The 18,278-nt window shown below is 46.9% G+C and overlaps 8 protein-coding genes across 8 annotated transcripts; 2 read left to right on the forward strand and 6 right to left on the reverse strand.

Moving 5' to 3' along the window:
- Positions 1–249: 249 nt before the first annotated feature.
- Positions 250–1,697, forward strand: N7510_009074 (uncharacterized protein; the record flags this gene model as incomplete). The annotated part of the gene is made up of 2 exons (XM_056980999.1): positions 250–370; positions 397–1,697. The coding sequence occupies 2 exons, from the start codon at positions 250–252 to the stop codon at positions 1,695–1,697; spliced, it is 1,422 nt and encodes a 473-aa protein (XP_056831208.1).
- Positions 1,698–1,790: 93 nt separating this feature from the next.
- On the reverse strand, positions 1,791–4,047 carry N7510_009075 (uncharacterized protein; the record flags this gene model as incomplete). Its single annotated transcript, XM_056981000.1, has 5 exons — positions 1,791–2,313; positions 2,371–2,526; positions 2,582–3,150; positions 3,205–3,285; positions 3,334–4,047. The coding sequence occupies 5 exons, from the start codon at positions 4,045–4,047 to the stop codon at positions 1,791–1,793; spliced, it is 2,043 nt and encodes a 680-aa protein (XP_056831209.1).
- A 911-nt stretch (positions 4,048–4,958) lies between these two features.
- N7510_009076 (uncharacterized protein) lies at positions 4,959–5,911 on the reverse strand (the record flags this gene model as incomplete). The annotated part of the gene is made up of 2 exons (XM_056981001.1): positions 4,959–5,782; positions 5,839–5,911. The coding sequence occupies 2 exons, from the start codon at positions 5,909–5,911 to the stop codon at positions 4,959–4,961; spliced, it is 897 nt and encodes a 298-aa protein (XP_056831210.1).
- A 1,453-nt stretch (positions 5,912–7,364) lies between these two features.
- On the reverse strand, positions 7,365–8,962 carry N7510_009077 (arylsulfotransferase family protein; the record flags this gene model as incomplete). The annotated part of the gene is made up of 2 exons (XM_056981002.1): positions 7,365–8,111; positions 8,174–8,962. 2 exons carry the CDS (start codon positions 8,960–8,962, stop codon positions 7,365–7,367), a joined length of 1,536 nt encoding a protein of 511 aa, XP_056831211.1.
- A 691-nt stretch (positions 8,963–9,653) lies between these two features.
- On the reverse strand, positions 9,654–10,619 carry N7510_009078 (uncharacterized protein; the record flags this gene model as incomplete). Its single annotated transcript, XM_056981003.1, has 1 exon — positions 9,654–10,619. The coding sequence occupies one exon, from the start codon at positions 10,617–10,619 to the stop codon at positions 9,654–9,656; it is 966 nt and encodes a 321-aa protein (XP_056831212.1).
- A 754-nt stretch (positions 10,620–11,373) lies between these two features.
- On the reverse strand, positions 11,374–12,942 carry N7510_009079 (glycoside hydrolase family 47 protein; the record flags this gene model as incomplete). The annotated part of the gene is made up of 4 exons (XM_056981004.1): positions 11,374–11,425; positions 11,498–11,755; positions 11,816–12,607; positions 12,692–12,942. 4 exons carry the CDS (start codon positions 12,940–12,942, stop codon positions 11,374–11,376), a joined length of 1,353 nt encoding a protein of 450 aa, XP_056831213.1.
- Positions 12,943–14,705: 1,763 nt separating this feature from the next.
- On the forward strand, positions 14,706–15,041 carry N7510_009080 (uncharacterized protein; the record flags this gene model as incomplete). The annotated part of the gene is made up of 2 exons (XM_056981005.1): positions 14,706–14,928; positions 14,980–15,041. 2 exons carry the CDS (start codon positions 14,706–14,708, stop codon positions 15,039–15,041), a joined length of 285 nt encoding a protein of 94 aa, XP_056831214.1.
- A 545-nt stretch (positions 15,042–15,586) lies between these two features.
- Positions 15,587–17,398, reverse strand: N7510_009081 (stealth family protein; the record flags this gene model as incomplete). The annotated part of the gene is made up of 1 exon (XM_056981006.1): positions 15,587–17,398. One exon carries the CDS (start codon positions 17,396–17,398, stop codon positions 15,587–15,589), a length of 1,812 nt encoding a protein of 603 aa, XP_056831215.1.
- Positions 17,399–18,278: the final 880 nt, after the last annotated feature.

Raw genomic sequence — 18,278 nt, forward strand, 5'->3', positions numbered from 1 at the left:
GAGAATCTCCTTCCCCGCAGACCCCAGATTTGATTGATTCCAGCGACTGGAAACTGCACACTTCCAGCCGAACAGCCGGGCTACGGGCTGCGATTGGACCTCTCGAGGTCTTCCCCGTCGGGACTGAAGTGCCCGAGGGGGAGAACGCGCGAACCGGAGCAATTGCGGGCGAAGACAAAATTTATAAGAACTCATGGTTTCGGCCCAGTTCGAGGACGTGAACACATCACAAGGAACTGTTCTCTCATGATGGTGCCATCAGCTACCCAGGACCGCGCCAATGGCACTTTTGCAGGCTCGTCAGTACCTGCCGCCGATATCACCATCACAGGCTTCGAAGCGCATGGTGAGGACATTGTGCCTACCCACAGTGTGACCAAGCTAACCATAATCCAGATCTCAGATTCCCAACCAGCGCAGACCTATCTGGCTCCGATGCCATGAACCCAGGCCCCAACTACAGTGCCGCATACCTCATCCTCAAGACCAACACCGATCTCTCCGGCCACGGGTTCGCCTTCACCATCGGCCGCGGTAACAACCTGTGCACCACTGCTGCCGAGATGATCGCCGAGCGCCTCGTTGGCCGCTCCCTTGCCTCCATCATCTCTAGCATGGGCGCTACCTGGAGGCATCTTGTCTCAGACTCGCAGCTGCGCTGGGTCGGCCCCGAGAAAGGCGTCATCCACCTGGGCCTCAGCGCGGTGGTCAATGCCCTGTGGGATCTGTGGGGCAGGTATGCCGACAAGCCCGTGTGGCGCCTGGTCGCGGACATGACTCCCGAGCAGTTTGTCGACTGCATCGACTTCCGGTACATTGTCGATGCGATCACGCCGGAGGAGGCGTTGGCGCTGCTGAAGCAGCAGGAGGGATCCAAGGCCGCCAGGCTAGAGGATGCAAAAGTGAGTAAGGCAGTGCCGGCATATACGACACAGGCGGGTTGGCTGGGGTTCACGGACGAGAAGATGGTGCAACTGATGAAATCGAACCTGGCGGAGGGGATGGACAAATTCAAGTTCAAGGTCGGCGGCAGTCTTGCGGACGACAAACGGAGACTGAAGCTAGCGCGCGACACCATTGGCTACGAGAGGATGCTCATGGTAGACGCTAATCAGGTTTGGAGCGTACCCGAGGCTATTGACTATATGCTCGAGCTGGTCGAGTACAAGCCTGTATTCATCGAGGAGCCTACGTCGCCCGACGACATCCTAGGCCACGCCGCGATCCGCAAGGCTCTGAAGCCCCACGGCATCGGCGTCGCCACCGGTGAGCATTGTCAGAACAGAATCATGTTCAAGCAGCTCCTCCAAGCCGGCTCGATCGATTACTGCCAAGTCGACGCCTGCAGGCTGGGTGGCGTGAATGAAGTCCTGGCCGTCCTGTTGTTGGCCAAGAAGTTCAATGTTCCCGTCGTGCCCCATAGTGGCGGTGTCGGCCTCAATGAGTACACGCAGCACCTGGCGCTGATCAATTATCTGTGCGTGTCGGGAGAGAAGAGCCTCCTCGAGCACATCAACTCGTTCCGAGAAGTCCTGACCCACCCCGTACAGACAAAGGACGGGCATTTCGTCACACCATACGAGGCGGGCTACAGCGTCGAGTACAAGCCCGAGGCTATCGCAAAGTACGAGTATCCCTCTGGTACGTTCTGGATGAGTGAGCAGGGGCAGGCAATCATCAACGGGCCCAAGCTGTAAGCCAGTGTACTATGAAGCATATAGATTAGGTCTTGACAAGATAGATTTGGCGTGTTTGTACAAGTGTTTATACGTAAGTGATAGTTAAGCTAATTAGGCAGACGGGAATATGTTGTGGAAAGAGCCAAGATCAACCAGCCAGTCCTCAAACAGCAGAGAACTAGGGTCCAGCAACGTAACATCTCCAGTATCAAGCCTCTCCGAGTCAGGCATTTCGGTCATGATGGACGAGCTAGATAGCGTAGGCAGGCCGGCCTCGTTCGAGGCTAGCATATTGGATTGCTCATTTTCGCCATTATCCACTAGCGTCCGCCCTCGAGTTCGGCACTGGCTCTGCGGTTCCAACACTTTACAAAACCGCTGCCTCCTCGGCATGCGGTCATTCAGGAACGTAACCAGAGGGTCTCGCTCACCGTTAGGCGTCTCTGTGGTTTTCTGGGACTGGGAAGCTGCGAGCTCAAAAAACTCATTATAGAAGCTTGCGTGCCAGTATATCTCGCCCAGCTGCTTCAGAAATACTATGCACTTGTTGAAGTCCTCTGACTTACCGGGATGGTCGCGAGAGGCGCGCATCATAAGGAGATGGGAAATCAATGGTGGTAGGATGGCGGTGACACTATATTGGGTCAGTTCAGAGCATTATGTGACTAGGAGGTGGGTGAAGGGGACCAACCATATTGTCGGGCAGAGCTTGACGAGATCAAGCTCGATCAGCTCGACAGCTAGATGAGTGGAGTCTTTGGCCGCTGCTTGAACTTTTGGCGATGGCGGCTGTGCACCGCCATACTCCAGGACACGGTGATACTGATAAAGGGCAATGATCACAATACTTCCTGAATCTCAGCCGCCAGATCAAATCGGTGCATACAAAATATGGGACTCACTTGTAGATCAGATGCAGGACATTCCTGTATAAAGTGCACAAATTTCGTTTCCTCTCTTCCCGCCTCCGAGCCACCGGCGCCAAATTCTCCTTCCAATGTGCCAACGTCGTCTCACACAGCCCAACCTGCTGTAACACTGACTCCTCAGCCGCCGCCACGCTATGTGGCAGGGACAACACGCCCTCCATGTACTGGCATAGGCGCACAAACTCTACGAACACAGCCTTGACGGCGCGGTCGTCCTCACTATCGCCCTCCTCCTCTAGATCTGCAGGCGTCAGCATCGGAACGCTGCAGTCCAGGCTGTTAATTTGCATAGGACGGCCGGTGCCGAGCGTGACGAGCCGGTCTCGCACAAGGCACGCCCACCAGATGCGAGCCCAGAGCTTGCGCTGGGGGACTTGGCGGGCATCGCGGTGGAGGCCGGCACCTTGGGCAAGGGAAATGGCCTGGTGGACCCAGAACCAGGTGTGTTTCTGTTCTACCATGGATGGGTAGTAATGGCTCATCAACAAGAGGGCCTGGATGGTTGTGACATCGTCACCCTCTACGTCAAAGTCATATAAATACTGCGATTGAGGTTAGTTACGATCATTCAAAAAAGTATGGCGATTAAGGCGCACCCGAGCCCTTCGATGAAGCAGGCTTCTCGCATGTTTCCTAGACGAGAAGCCACTATCCAACAGGATGCTCGCAGGTATGGTCTGCAAGTCATTAGCACTGGTCCGTCCTAACATCTAGCCACAACTAACCGCGCTCGCCGTAAAGAGAACGGCCTGTAGCAGCAGCAAACTCGGCCCCTTCTGATTCAAAATCCCCTCATAATCCGTCCTGTAGTAACTCTCCAAAAAGGCATACTTATCCACCACGGGGAAGAACGGGTGGAACACCTGGAAGTAGTTGGCGACCAATTCGTCCATCGCTCTCTTCGCCGGCAGTTCAAATGCCCCTTTCTGCCTCAAATACTGCAGATCATCGTCCGCCAGACTCTCCCCCTCGCCGCCGATCTCCCCAACGGTTCTCTGTTCTCCCTCATCCTCTTTCTGAGTCGATAGCAGCAGCTGTTGGCCACGTGGCGCGAATTCGCGGAAAAAGGGATAGTGCGGCACCTGGTGAAGCATCGCGTGCTGGGAGAGCGACCGCGCAGATGAAGAGCGCGCCGAAGTCGCGACGTTAAACCTGGCCGGCTTATCGGCTATTGCTTCCGAGGAGCTCTGCGTGGAGTGGGATATACGCCTGCGCCGCTTTTTGCGCTGCTCCAGGACGCACTCGAAGCCATCGACGCGGCACTTGGTGCAAGGGCGGCCGGTCTGCAGGACGTCGCAGCGGACCTTCCGGGTGCGGCAGCCGGAACATGCTTTGGAGGCGCGACGATTCTTATCTCCGTAGGGTCGGCTAGCTGAAGTGGCTGAGGGGCCAGCAGGCTCCGGGGGCTGGCCGAGGAAATTAGACATGTCTGTGTTCATAAACGTTAACTAATACGGGGTGAGGTTAGATTTGTGAGTCTACCCCATCTTGTTACCCCAACCATCCTGATTGGTCCCCGCTCTGACCAAATGGATTCGGCAGTTCAGCCGAAGTCAGACTATATATAACTTCGTAATTGAGTCGCGATGCTTGAATAGAGTTACCAATAGAGGAATGAGTCAATTGTAGACCTAGGTACTCTCCAATCCCACCTATATGGCCCGCGCTACCCCAATTACCTCTTAGACTCTTATGGAAGACTACATCGTAAGGCGCAAAGGCCTACTCTAGAGATCATCTTGCGATAAAATAATCAATTTAACGTCGAACTAGGAGCCGGGCACCTCATAGTCTCTGCCTAATGATATTAAGCGAGATATTCTTAATGTAATATTGGCGACAGGAATCAAAGCTGTCGCGATGGGTTGCGACCGGCACCAAGATCACTGATAGAGCCGCTCCTTGTGCGACCAGATCGTTCAAAGCGTTGCTCACCTGGAACCAAATCCTCCGTGTGTCTGGCCCTTTGTACGCTCTGATGCTAATAACCTGTACTGCCTACTAATCTCATATTCATAGGAGCTTGGCTAAGAGGAAGACAAGACGACCTTCACTAAAGCGACTGTATGAGAGTGAAAAGGGTCATCCGCGGTTGAGAGCGAGGTCTACTTACTGCTGATGATGATCCCTAAGGATAATTATCTATAGCTTATACACTAACGGAGGGCTGAAGCTATGCCCTTCGGTGGGCTTTACTCTGCGTCTAGGAACTAAAGAAAGGACTATCGTACTAGGACGAAATAGCCTACAATAACGACAAAGCAGAATTTAACACCTTTGAACTAACTAAACTAATCTCCCTTGGACTTTATTTCTAAAGACGGTAAGAGTGATGTGGAAGTGCCATGGCTTAGTGAGCATGTCCATCATGACGATCGTGACGGTGGTCGTCGTAGCGATCGTGGTGGTGATCATCGACTTCACGTTTCAGAAAGCCATCATAGTGATCCTTATGGTGGTCTTCGTGGTGGTCGTCGTGGTGGTCGTCGTAGCGATCGTGATGGTGATCATCGACTTCACGTTTCAGAAAGCCATCATAGTGATCCTTATGGTGGCCTTCGTGGTGGTGGTCGTCGTAGCGATCGTGATGGTGATCATCGACTTCACGTTTCAGAAAGCCATCATAGTGATCCTTATGGTGGTCTTCGTGGTGACCGTCGTGGTGACCATCGTGGTGCTCAGCGATTTCACGCTTGAAATGTCCATCATGGTCCTTGTCGTGACGATGGTCCTCGTCGTGATCATGGTGGTGGTTATCGACTTCACGCTTTGGATGATCATCATGACGATCGTGACGGTGGTCATCATGGCGATCGTGGTGGTGATCATCGACTTCACGCTTTAGATGACCATCATGACGATCGTGACGGTGGTCGTCATGGCGATCGTGGTGGTGATCATCGACTTCACGCTTTAGATGGCCATCATGGTGATCCTTATGGTGGTCGTCGCGGTGACCATCGTGGTGACCGTCGTGGTGCTCAACGATTTCACGCTTGAAATGTCCATCATGGTCCTTATCGTGACGGTGGTCATCATTGCGATCATGGTGGTGATCATCGTCTTCACGCTTTGGATGTCCATCATGGCGATCGTGACGGTGGTCGTCATGATCCTTGTAGTAAGGAGGTCGATAAGGAGGTGGAGCTGCGATCTCCTCAATCCCGCTCGAGACTTGAATCACAGTCAGCGTAAGTGTTCCTAAATTCACAAAAGGAAAATTTAAATACTTGGCTGGGTGGTTGGCGCAGCGCCCACGAGGCCCACGACCATCCAGGTCGAGAGAATCATAGAGTACTTCATCTTCGTGTGTTTTCACAGACTAGAAACTTCGGAGTTTGAGTGTTGAACTTGTTTGAAGAGCTTGTTAGATCTGTATGTATCTTAAGCGCGGCTTTGGGGCACCTTTATATGTCGCTCACCTTGCTCGAAGCAAATATAATCGAAACTGCGGCCATGTCTAAGTCGTCGTCAGCCTCTTTGTCCTTACTGGTGGAAATTACACGCAATGAAGCCACCTCGTAGTAGAGTTTACTAAGACCTATAACTTTCCATAATATTGTCATTCCTATAAGTCAGGCAATTCTACGGAAGTGACCTGGGAATGTGATCTAGCTTCTGAAAGCTCCGAAAGTAGTGGAAATATCGCTAATACCGCATTTGCGGAGGTACTAAATGGCAATCAGAGTGCCCTAGATTGATAATAGCCTGTCAAGGTCTTTCTTTAACAAAAGTCCGTGGCTGAACGGTTCTAGGTCGTGGAATGCATCAGTGAAGTTTTTACCGCGGACTACTTCTGCTAGCGTGACCACTTAGTTACATATAATTCAAGGGTTAAAAAAGAGACGTTGGTAAACGGATTCGTCGTATGCTTTAATATAACTATCATTTCTAATTGCCTGCATTCTTATTTAATCCGCAAAAGTCACTTTCACCGAGACGACTAAAATCAAAACGAGGAATTCTATCGATTTATAAGTCAAATCGAATAAAGAGGGTGTTAAAACGTCTCATAATATTAGTAGTCTAAGGCTTAACCTCGTTTGACATCTTTTCAGACCAATAGATAGTGCTCACTCAATGGATATTAGAAACTTTAGGATTTGAACCGTTAGGCTCGTTTTGAGCCACGTTTAGAAATTTGTACTACATTTTTGCCTTTGAAAGGGAGCATATTTTAAAATGAGTAGATAACCACATGGAATGCGATCCTGAAGAAGAGAACAGGAGATTGAAGAGGCAAATTTCGAGAATGAGATGTCAATTGCGGGGATTATACGGATCACATTCTTGACAGGAGGCAAAATGTATTAAAACTCTAATGGCAGTAATAATTCATTGAGACATTCTTTACGTTCTAGTAAGAAAACAAAAGGCAAATAAATAGGTCTGAGTCAATAAGCCATCGATTTATGAGACATGCAAGGAGAAATATAGTCGTAATGCCGTTTTTCATGACGCATGCTGGAGCGATCCTGTGATCCCGCCGGGAATGTTGGGATATGAAACCTACATCGGAATAAATTCCTATCCTCCATAGAAATACCAAAATTGATTTCTAGTTAACATGGATGCTGGATGTGCTTATAAATGTCCAATATTTCTGTCTGAAACGTTATAAGTAACCTTCCTCTGAATTACAGCTTACGAGAAAGAAGGGAATGTTATTTTGAAAGCCGCCTTATTCGTCTTTCCTTGTCTAGGCCTTGTAGTCTCTATTTCCTGCAACGAAACAAACAAACGGAGATGCATATCATCATGCAAATTCCACAACGGAGGACATGCCTATGATTTTCTCGCCGTTTCTCGCAACAGCAATGATAAACTTGGCATCAACATACTCAAGAGTGACGTGAGTCTCGAAGCCGTTTCGCTCATGGACTAGCAGACATTCGCAAGAAGTCTCAAAGTCGTTTCGCTCAGGAACCAGCAGACGTTGGCCTTCCTGCAACGTTGAAGTATCCGGTGGGACTGAGAAAATGGCCCAGTTGTCGTAGTCCGTGGCACCGTTCCAACTCATGTAAATATCGGTCTTATATTCGGTTGTATGATTGATGAATATAACAGGATCCCAGTACGGAGTAGCTTTCCATGGCGATTTAGATATCCGGTAGGCATTCGCCGCATATGCGTTGTTGCCAAATTGTCCTCTAAGAACTACGTTGCCGTCTCCATCGTATTCCTTGAGTTTGGGTATCGATCCGTAGCCTAGTAACATGTGCTCTATTCCTGAGTATGGTAGGAAGTGGAAGCTGCCTTGAGTTGCGCTAACGACACTGTCAGCAGGATCTGCCAGCTCGTAGGTTCTCCATGCCTTCTTGTTGACGAGGTCGGCGTGGACGACCAGCCCTGTTGACGGGCCAGTGTCCCGATTCTCTAATGCATCGTTGTTCATTAGACTGAGTACTAGGCTTTCATCGGTTTCGTTGTGGACGCGGACGTCATGTTGCCATGCGAAGTAAACATTGTTACTCTTGAAGTCGCCGCTGCCATCATTGCCACCCTAGAATAAACACCGAATAAGCAACAACAAGAAAGAATATGATGATTATTATATATACTCACAGAAAGCTCCCACCTGATGGAGCCATCTTTGTTAATATAGAAAACAGAGTCGAGGTGCCGAAAGTTGACCAGATATCCATATTTGGTAGTAGTAACCGAGTTTATGTGGTAAGCGTCCCAGGCCTCAGTCGGCTTTCTTCCGCCCTTTATACTAATCCTGGACTTGGAAATCGGAATGTGCTCCAGTGCATCCCATTTGAACAAGACATTGTTTGTTTTGATGTCGATTTCATAGAACAGAGAGTCAATAATCCACATGTTGGGCTTGCCATTTCTAAGATGGCTAGTGTTTGTCTGAGTGAAATTGACAGCTGAGACGAGCATGGTATTATTGGGTGTAATGTAATGTTCGTGGCCGTCGATGTAGGAGTCAAATGTTGAGCCGTTAGCCGTCTGGAAGTCGTCGTACAGGGTGACTGTGTAGATCTCTTTGTATGTGTTGTCGAGGATATGCGCTGCTCCATAGCCTAACACCATATCACCTGGCTGTCCATCCCAGTAGGTGATCACATCCTGGCTGAAAAGGGTTTGCACCTTAAAGTCCAGGTTCTCCCCTTGTGGGCCTTGCCACACCATGTCACCATTATTGTCGAAGATTGTTGGCGCAGTGCCGGCTTTGTTGTACTTTCGAACGCCTATAAAGATGTGCCCTGGATATGTTTCACCGATCTTTTGGAGGGTCAGATGAGGAGGTTGCCAATTTCCGGTCTGAAAAGTTTCATACGGCCAACCCGGTTCTCCGGAGGCCAACGACAACAGTCCACATAGGAAGAAAATAGAACGGGCCATGCTTAGAGTATGAAAGGACATAGAGAGACACTTAAAAGTGAATAGGCACTTAGGAGAAAAGATTAGGCAGTGGTTATAGAATGAAAACTCCTTTCGCACGATCTGTTTGAGTCTCATCTCAGAAGCAGTGGGTAAAGCGCACGATAAATTCGGGAGCCCATCAGCATCAATGATATGGGTCTTAGCACCATACATATAGTTAAAAATACAGCAAACTAAACATTGACCCTCGATGATGACTACATCACTTGACTGCTGCAGCCAGAAGACCCGGCCTAGGCCTGGCTGTATCGGGTTACGTTTGAGAGCGGCCGAGCACCGTAATAATACTCTATCCTTTGTTCCTGATTACATTGCAGGCTTTAGGGCTCGAAAGCAGCTCTTACTGTCCTTTGACTAGGTTAATACCTAATCATTTCAATAAAGTGAATTTCAGTGTATATTTCTCTCTTCCTCGAAACTTAGTCTCTGAAATGATAGATATCGTGTTCTATATTCCTTTCATCTCTGATTCTCTACCTAATCGACAGGCATCCTACCTTGTGAGTGTATCTTAGCAATAATCCCATCTTCAGGAATTCACCATTCTTGGATTTCTTCAAAACAATCATCCGGAATTCAACCATGAAATCCTATGGGAAGTTCACCCCCCAACGGTCAGCGTACTACCAGGTGATGGGCGTTAGGAGACTCAAGAGAGTGACTTCATCGCGTACGGGCCCGTTGGCAGGCGAGTCATATCCCAGAGTCCGAGATATTTGTTGGGTGAGTCCTCGGGGATGCGAACAAGCGGTTGGCCGAGGTTGAACGGAGGTAGAGTCAAGTCGAGCTTTCTGTGATGTAGACTTGGCTCGTTCATTCGCTTGAAGTTGGAAAATCCTCCTTCACTCAAAATCGGGTCGCTGATATAGCTTGTGGTGAGGAGCAGCGAGGCCGAGTGGCGGAATCGCTCCAGCGTAGGGAGAATCATATCGTTCGGCAAATGAATAAAAACATCACGACAAATAAGTAGATCAGCCGGGCGCGGTTCTTTTTTTGTGACGTCAAGAATGTCCAGTCGGTAGCCGCGTTGTCGTAGTTCGGCCCAGTTTGCACGCTCGTATATATCGTATCCAACATAGTCGACCCCCTCGAGATCTATCATACTCATCCACGCTAGATCACCGCAGCCAGCATCGTTAAGCGTTCCCACATTATATGTGTTCAGTATTTCAGCGAATCTCTTCCGAACTAGCCGGGTATGCCGCTCGCTCGAGCCCCAGCCGCAAACTGTGTCGAGGGCTTGGTCAGGCCATCCCCGTAAGAATATTTCTGTGTTGTGCAATTGTTCCCCATTGTTGTCTGTCTGAACTGTCGGAATCACATGAGAATTTGAGTGGACTGTAGGATCATGGTTTTGCGGCTGCGAATTTGGAACATAATATTTCCAGCTATCAGGATGGCTGGTTTGGTCCGATGATGATAACCTAAGCACCTCCAAGTCTAGTATGACTGGCTTCGCTCTTCCTAGAAGTGGTATTTCTTGAGGCTGAACTTGTGGATAATCAGAATAGTCACTGGTTACTGAACCCGTGGGCCAAGCAGTGGCTATTGAGTCCCAACTTAATTGATGATATTGGACAGCAGGCAAGCCTTCATTCGCAATGGCCGTAATCATTTTAGATATCTTATCTGCTTTTTGGCGTGATGAATCGAATGTACAAGATCTTGCCTATTCAATGAAAGCTGAAAATACAAATAATAGCCCGAGGACATGATATTGACCGGAATCACTTGAAGGCCAATGCGCCATGCAACATTTTGTGTGCACTGAGGCTTCCGGAGTTTAACGGATGCCTAGATCTATATCGACACGGTAACAGATTAAGGTTTACATAAACTCAAGAAAACAAGGTTACCGGTGGTGTAAAATCGGTTTTGTGGTTCCAAATACAAATTGATCGTGTTCGTGTTCTCAACCGTTTCCGTTGAAAGCATGGGTAGCCGTGAGCGGCAGTCTACCCGGTCTAACCATGGTAGACTATTAACTGCCGTTTCTTGGTAAATAATCGGAGAATCGTAAAGCACATATCTATACCGCAATATTCGACTTGGGTGGCTAGCGTGGGTCTAGATATTTTTTCTTCCTAAGGACGTGTATTTGTCAAAATCTGGGCGTACGACAGTCCCACATGGACGTGTAATTCACGAAGAAATAAATCTCTGATTCAGATAAATCTAGGAATGCCCGACAATTTAGAGGGCTCACTAAGTAGTAAATGACTAATACATAATAGGAAATATTGGTGAGTGGTAAAATCCCTGTATGTGACCTGTAGGAATTCCAATTCTTGACAGTATTAAATAAATCTCCATGAATATTACTTGATTCAAGCTCGTTACCCAAGATGTAAATCAAAAGAGTCACAATGCTACATTGTAGGAGAGCCATATGTATACTTGAACGGGTGTCCTTCGGTATTACTACATCACGTAATTAACCGACTGATCAAGGCCTCTCCGTTTTGCTGAGGAATTCAGGGACGCTATACTTACAAGACGTATTCATCCAAGCTGATCAAATTTGGATCTGAGAAAATAAGATAAAAGTATTTCAGTGTCTCTGCAAGCCAGAAGCTTTCCATAACATCTGATTTTGCTGTCCAGATATCACGGGTATCTTCGAGCGCAGCATGGCCGTGCTTGGTTTTGGTGTACTGTTCAATGTTCTGAAACATTCGCCATGCAGCTTCTTGTAGTGACTTTTCGCCGGTAATTCTGTACATGATAAAGATAGACTCAATTGCCTCAGGCCTGTGTAGAATTATCAGCATGATAGTGCCTTGATCAATCTCATCATTCATTCCAAGTTACCTTAAACGATACTTTGGATCCACGACTTCCAGTATTGGTGATTGTAGCCCATGGTTCTGAATAACCAACCGTGCAGCTTCACGTAAATTCCTGGGCATATCCTTTTCCTCTGGCCATCCGAATATATCCCGAAGCCACTTCTCTTCATTCCATTCACAACTTGATTTTCTGCAGCCACTGATATATAGAGTTTCGGGCATAATTCCAACAGGCATGAGATTGTATCCCCATATACATCCATTCACCAGTTCCCATGCAATAGATAAGTCAGCTGAGCGAGCAAATGCCTTGGCACCAAGTCCTACCATACCACCCAGAAAGCACTTGAGATGCTCCGTTTGATACTCAAAAATCTCTTCGCCAGATTCTGAGTCGAATCGGATATTCCCAGCGAATAATATGTCTCCCCCATCTTTATCCATACCATGGAAGAGCAGATGCTTCTTGATCCCTTCAATTGCAGAGATATACATCTCACCATATTGGTTCGATTGGTCTCCAAGGAGTAGATACTCTTTGACGAGGTATTCGTAGGTGGAGTCAGCCATACCACCTACTGTGAAGTAGCTGTCAGAGAACCGCAATTCACGGGTGTCCAACGAGACCGGCCATAGACCTGGCAACCTAGTTTGGTTTTGTATGCTATGTAGTGCATCTGCAATTCTCTGAACAGCATCAAAATATTTTGAGTCGCCTGTTATTTGCGAAAGGCGAGTGAACTCTAGGCTCAAAGAACCTATCTCGGCAAGGAGCGTATTTTCACTGGGCTGTGTTGAAGATTCCAATACGGTCCTAAGTACTGGTTAAAACGTTCTTAATTAGAAGTGATGAATAGAGGGACCTTCTTTTGGCGTAGTAGACACCTTTGTTACCTACCTTATCCATTGCCATCGCGTCTGTGGCATTCTGTTTGGGGTATCAAATGCCCCGTACAAGAAGTCGGCCAATTCATGGGCCTTCTCCAAGAGGATCGAATGCTTTCCTTCGCTCAGGTCATATGCGCTGATCAAGCCTCCGAGATATCGTATCGTCGTCTCGAAGACGTTAACACTGGGTACTCTCGAAGTAGTAAAATCGATATCATGGAGGGCTTCAAGTGCTTTTTCAAACTCTTGATCTAAATCCATTATGAATAATGTATCCAAGGAGTCGACCAAAGTTGCTGCCCATCCCCCAAGAGAGTTTTTATGGCTGTCAGTGATAGGCGATAATTCGTCCCACAACCAGGCATGGTTTTTATATCCATTCCAACTATGCTGAAACGCTCTTTTCACGGCCCTTTGCCTTTCAGTTCTTTCAAGTCGATCGGATTGAGTTTCAGAATTGAATTGGTGCTGGATCTGTGGAATTGACCTTGATGTGCCTTCAGGAAGGTGAATTAAGAATGTTGGACAGGTTTGAGAGTTTTGGAGACTCTTTTTGCTTGATTTCGTTGCCGTTTCTTCGTGGTGATTCTCATGACTTGTATCAGAGCTCAATGCCAAGTTTGGAAAGTTAACGTAGACAAGGAGTAAAAGCACCAAACTAAATGAAATGGAGCTTTCTTGAAAGAACACCATCAGGAGTAATTTGCTCACGGTTGAGCCCAGTAAGAAGAAAATACGAAATTTGGGAACCAGGTCTGAGTATCAGCGTCCCAGAGGGAGCGAGGAGGATGACGAGAGAGACTACAGCTTTTTTGATGGGACTTCAAACTACATGTCGACTTTCAAAATATCCTGAGAGGTTGTATCCGCTGGGTAGCAAAGTTCCAGTGGAGACACAACTTACGTGCAGTCAGAAATCCCCGCGCCTCGATTAGAGTTTGTAAAATTAAGCACTTTTCGGTTTGCGTCATACAAAGCCAATAACCCTCGTATGCTCATAAACCATGGATTGGGTCGTAATTATTTGGATCATCATTGTTGATTCATCCATTGTTGTATTCTCTTTGTGACCACAACATGAATTTCGATGAAAGCTTGCTGTCCAAATTCGGACGCCTACCCCTCTACCTAATTGATCAAGCGCGCACAGTCTCCAAACGCCAGCCAATGCCAAACAATTGGAGCAACAAGCTTCGTTAATCAAAGCTGTTCTTAGTCGTCGATCACCAAGGCCTCCTACCCCTATATACAGAGCCCTAAATGATCTTGTCAAAGGGTGCCAGCTCGCGATGCATAGCACAGCATTTCTGAGAAAGTAATTCGTGATTACAAGTTGAAAGTGAGACAAAGAAGCAAAACCGCATTGCTCAATCAGAAAAACTTTCGACTGATGAGGATAGGGAGGCATTTAATAATCCAAACCAGGCTATTGAAAGCTTCGAATGCTTCCCCTGCGGAACCAGCTTCGTCAGCTTCGCCAGCTTCGCAGCCAATCAGACGTGCCCCCTGTGATGCAGCGACTGTAATCAAGTTGGACATAAAAGGACGTTTTGGCATAAATGCACGCATTGCCCTAATAGGTATGATATGTAGAAAATTGAAATTAATGTCCTTGGTGGTCTGATGAATCGACTTAAAGTAAGTAGTAGTTGGTTGGGTGGGCGGGTCGCTTACTGTACATGGGCGACTTGCTTACCCTTACCGCTGTAACTTATGTTAACGTTAACCTTATTTTAACCTTCTTTAGTAATAATCGATCGTAATAACTAGACGTAATCTAGAATTACGTGATGACTTTATATTACGTCTTTTATTTAATCCTACCTAGTAGGACATAGAATCGAAGACATCATAATGACGGATGTCGTCTGACACTAATTCTTCTCTCCAGTATATTAGCACTCTGCTATATAGAGAGACAAAGATATATTCGTGTAAGAAACTCAAGAGGATGTTCACCCAATTTTACTAATCTCCTTTCCAATTGAAGACCTCCATTTTTGACTGAACCACCAATTTCCATCATGCCTAAGGCTTTTTTCGACCGCGACCCTATCACCCTACAAGAGGGAACACACGTCGGTGCTCAAGTTGGTGGCAGAATGATTGAGCCTGATACAGCGGAATATGTTACCGGAGAAGTTGACCATATCACTATCTACCATTCTCCAAATTCTACTGTTGAGCTCAAGTGTACGCGGGATGTGAACTTTTTGCCTGGGGAACAAGTTATCTTACAGCAGCTGGGTAAGTACCCCAGGATGGGCGCAAATGAGCAATTATTGACCAGTATTACAGATCCTGTCAGTTATGCTGTTATTGGCATGCAAAGTGGAAAGGAAGTTGAGTTTAAGGAGTAAAACATGTTAATCGCGTAACGGTCTGGGGTCCGACCTGGGGGCGAGTATGTCATACATACAACAATTTGAAATTTAATATTTTTGTCGCTGGTGGCAGCGAGGGAAAACAGTTCTGGATTAGTGACTTTGTTCTTAAAACGTGGCCAAAAAATAAGTATGATTATGATAACTACTGTTTTATCTCTGTTTGGCTCGTTTGTCGGTCCATGCATGTCATACTATTAGGAAAGGTCTCTGATTGGCTAATCAAGAATGGTAATCTCCAAAGACCAAAAGCGCCGGAAGGATAGCATTATGAGAGACATCACGTGACTCATATCTCTGTCGTGTACTGTGGCCTGGTTCGTGGAATTTGTTAGCATGGTAACTAACTTGTCGACATGCACGATACGGGCCATCTAATTCCAATAATCTGATTCGTCTAGTCAGGCTCTCCTAGACTCGCAAGAGGAATACATGATCAGATTGCTTCCAGAAAGGAAAAATCAAGATACAAAAGATATAGAGAGGTGAATTCTTCGTGCGACAGTGCTCTGTAACCTTCGTTATGATCTGGTCTGCAACTCGAAGGTTGAAGGCACTGGCCACATGTCTTCGAGTAGCTGCCTAAAAGCGAGTCTCACTTCAATTGATGGGCTTTTCATGTCGTCATTGAGACAAATAAATTTTGTTCGTCGGTCTTTTGTCGACTGGAATTGGTCCATAGTGGTCTGGTAGTCGTCTCCCAACATATGAAAGGTCACATCGGTTCCCATCTTCAGTCTATACCCCTTCTCCTTCTGAAAGTGTGATCGCAACTTTGACATATCGACGCAGCGCTCCACGTCTTTGACAGAAACGCCTGTCATCTTTCCTGCTTCGGTCTGGAATTGTAGTTGGTTTGTGAACCCAGTGCCATTGTGAAGACACATTTGAACAGAGCCATGAAAGCCCACTGGTGAAATGTTTCCATACAGAACGCTTTCGAGGGTTCGAATATCATTTTCTTCGAGGGAGCTATCGCGATCCCTGTCAAGGTATTGGCCCCGCAACCCACACAGTGTGGAAGACAAAAAATAGGGCCGATTGATGAGATAATTAAAGTAGGCAAAGGCAACCTGTAGGTCCCGTGGGTGTCGAAACCGATGTGCTGAGTTTAGCTGAAACTCTTGTGGAAATATCCCTTTAAGCTCAGTTAAGACTTGCTTGTTGATCATATGAGGCATGTGAGACGGGACCCTCCGGAGATGTTTCGATAGACTAAACCGACCGTTGAATGCCTTTATCACAGACCTGATTGCATCAGAAACCAAATCATGGTCATTGGGGCACTGCGAGAATGCATCTAACAGTGCGGCAATTTTGATCCGGCTCTTAGTGTCTAGCTCTGGAATGCTTTTTGTTATGTTCGACGCCTCAACGTCGTTTAAGGTGAAACTTTGGTGGGTTGAGAGCAAAGTAGCATTGATGTGGCCATGTCCCTGAGAAAGATTGCTCCTAAAAACTTCGTCAAACAAAGACTGCAGGATCACTGCATCCAGTTCACATGTCGAGGAGACAAATGCTTTCCCTACTAGCTGCTCAATTTTTACTCCGCCGTTCCCATCATCCAAAAGCCTGTAGTCATCGAACTGCCTCCCAGATGTTGGTTCGGTGCTATCTGGAGTAAGAAGATTACCCCCAGACCAATACTCCGGATATGCATCATCACCTAGTGGAACTGGATGAGACAGATATATGATTTGCACACCAGATGGTGTTATATAATCACTTGGCGAGATCGGCGCAGCAAGAAAAACATCGTCATTGAAGTAGAGGAAATTATCACTGAGACCTGGAATTCTGTCCAGATTACTTTCAATAGAAGAGGAAGAGAAAACCGGCAAATGTGAGGAATTTTCAAAAATTTCCGAGTGGCTGACAATGTTGATTCGAGGATTGTCCGAATCTAACCAGGTGGGAATCTGGCCGTTCGTCACGAGATGTATCTGACGAATCCACGGTGCAAACTTTTCTAGGGAGCGAACGGAATATCGGAGCTCGTCGTTGTCTCGAAAATGATTCTCAGAGGCAGCACCCTCATCATCTTCAGAGCCACTTTTCTCCCTTTTTTGGATATTCCGATCCGGTCCATCGTATTCTTGGATCCAGCGTTGATACCAAAAGTCCCTCTCGCTTTTCCATCTAGGATCTGATCCATTGACCCAAGTGTAAACGGCATCGATGGGTCCAAACTTCGATCCTGTTGAAAAATCGGCTTGGCCAATATTACCTGCATAGTCGATATTTTCGTATGTTTGCCTTGTTGAAAACCATCTTGATAGAAATATCAACAAAACAAGAAGAACGGCAGGCTGGCGACCGAAAACAAATAGCATGATCCTTGGATCACTGTAGTACCATGACAACCAATTTTTCTTGGAAACTTGGATGACTTGGGACATATCATTATATCTAGACATGCAATAAATATGATGACGCTATACATTTAATCGCTTAGTCCACATCGAGTGCTTGTTCCATGAGTTTTATCAAAAGCTTAACTCGAGCTAGACATCCGTTCGTTTTGGAGAGTTTCCTTCAACATGTTGTTTCAGACATCGATAAAAGCGGCACCAACTGAGCTTTATTCGTAGGAACTAAATAAAGTAGTGCGCCCGTACTGCCGCCAGACCTCGTTTCCCTCATGCTTGAGTAGCTCGAGTCGAACTTTATTTCACAACGCTAATCGGATATGAACGGATAACCAGTTGAGATAGATACAAGAGATACCTTTTCCATTTCAACGATAATATGCGTATCAATAACGATAGTAGATGAAGTAAATTACGAACATACCCTTGGGTGGAGGCTTCTAGACCTCGCCGAAAGACGGGTCGGGTTTCGAACAGACCCAGAACTAGGCTTCGGGAGAACCCATCTCCAACCCGAACCGAACCAGACCCAATCCACTCATAAGTCGGGTTTTGCGTCGAGGTAGGTAACCCGCAATAATCGATTACGACCCTACTAGGTCACACAATACAAGCATTACGAAACCTCGTTACAACAAAATTTATGTGCGTTTCCTCTGTAATTCTACATATTTCCCTTGTATGTTCACTTTGATTTTTTCTAGCATCTATAGTCGTTTTTTTTAGATTATGGTGAATTTAAGGACAAGTAATCAAAGCAGCTAATTTATTACACTATCACTGATAAAACTCAAGTCCATCTTCCTCACAGTTCTTGAGCTTACGCTCTAATGCACTTAGCTAA

Source organism: Penicillium lagena, assembly GCF_028827675.1.
Source record: "Penicillium lagena strain IBT 129212 chromosome Unknown utg000006l_segment0_segment0, whole genome shotgun sequence".
In the NCBI taxonomy this organism is placed as follows: domain Eukaryota; kingdom Fungi; phylum Ascomycota; class Eurotiomycetes; order Eurotiales; family Aspergillaceae; genus Penicillium; species Penicillium lagena.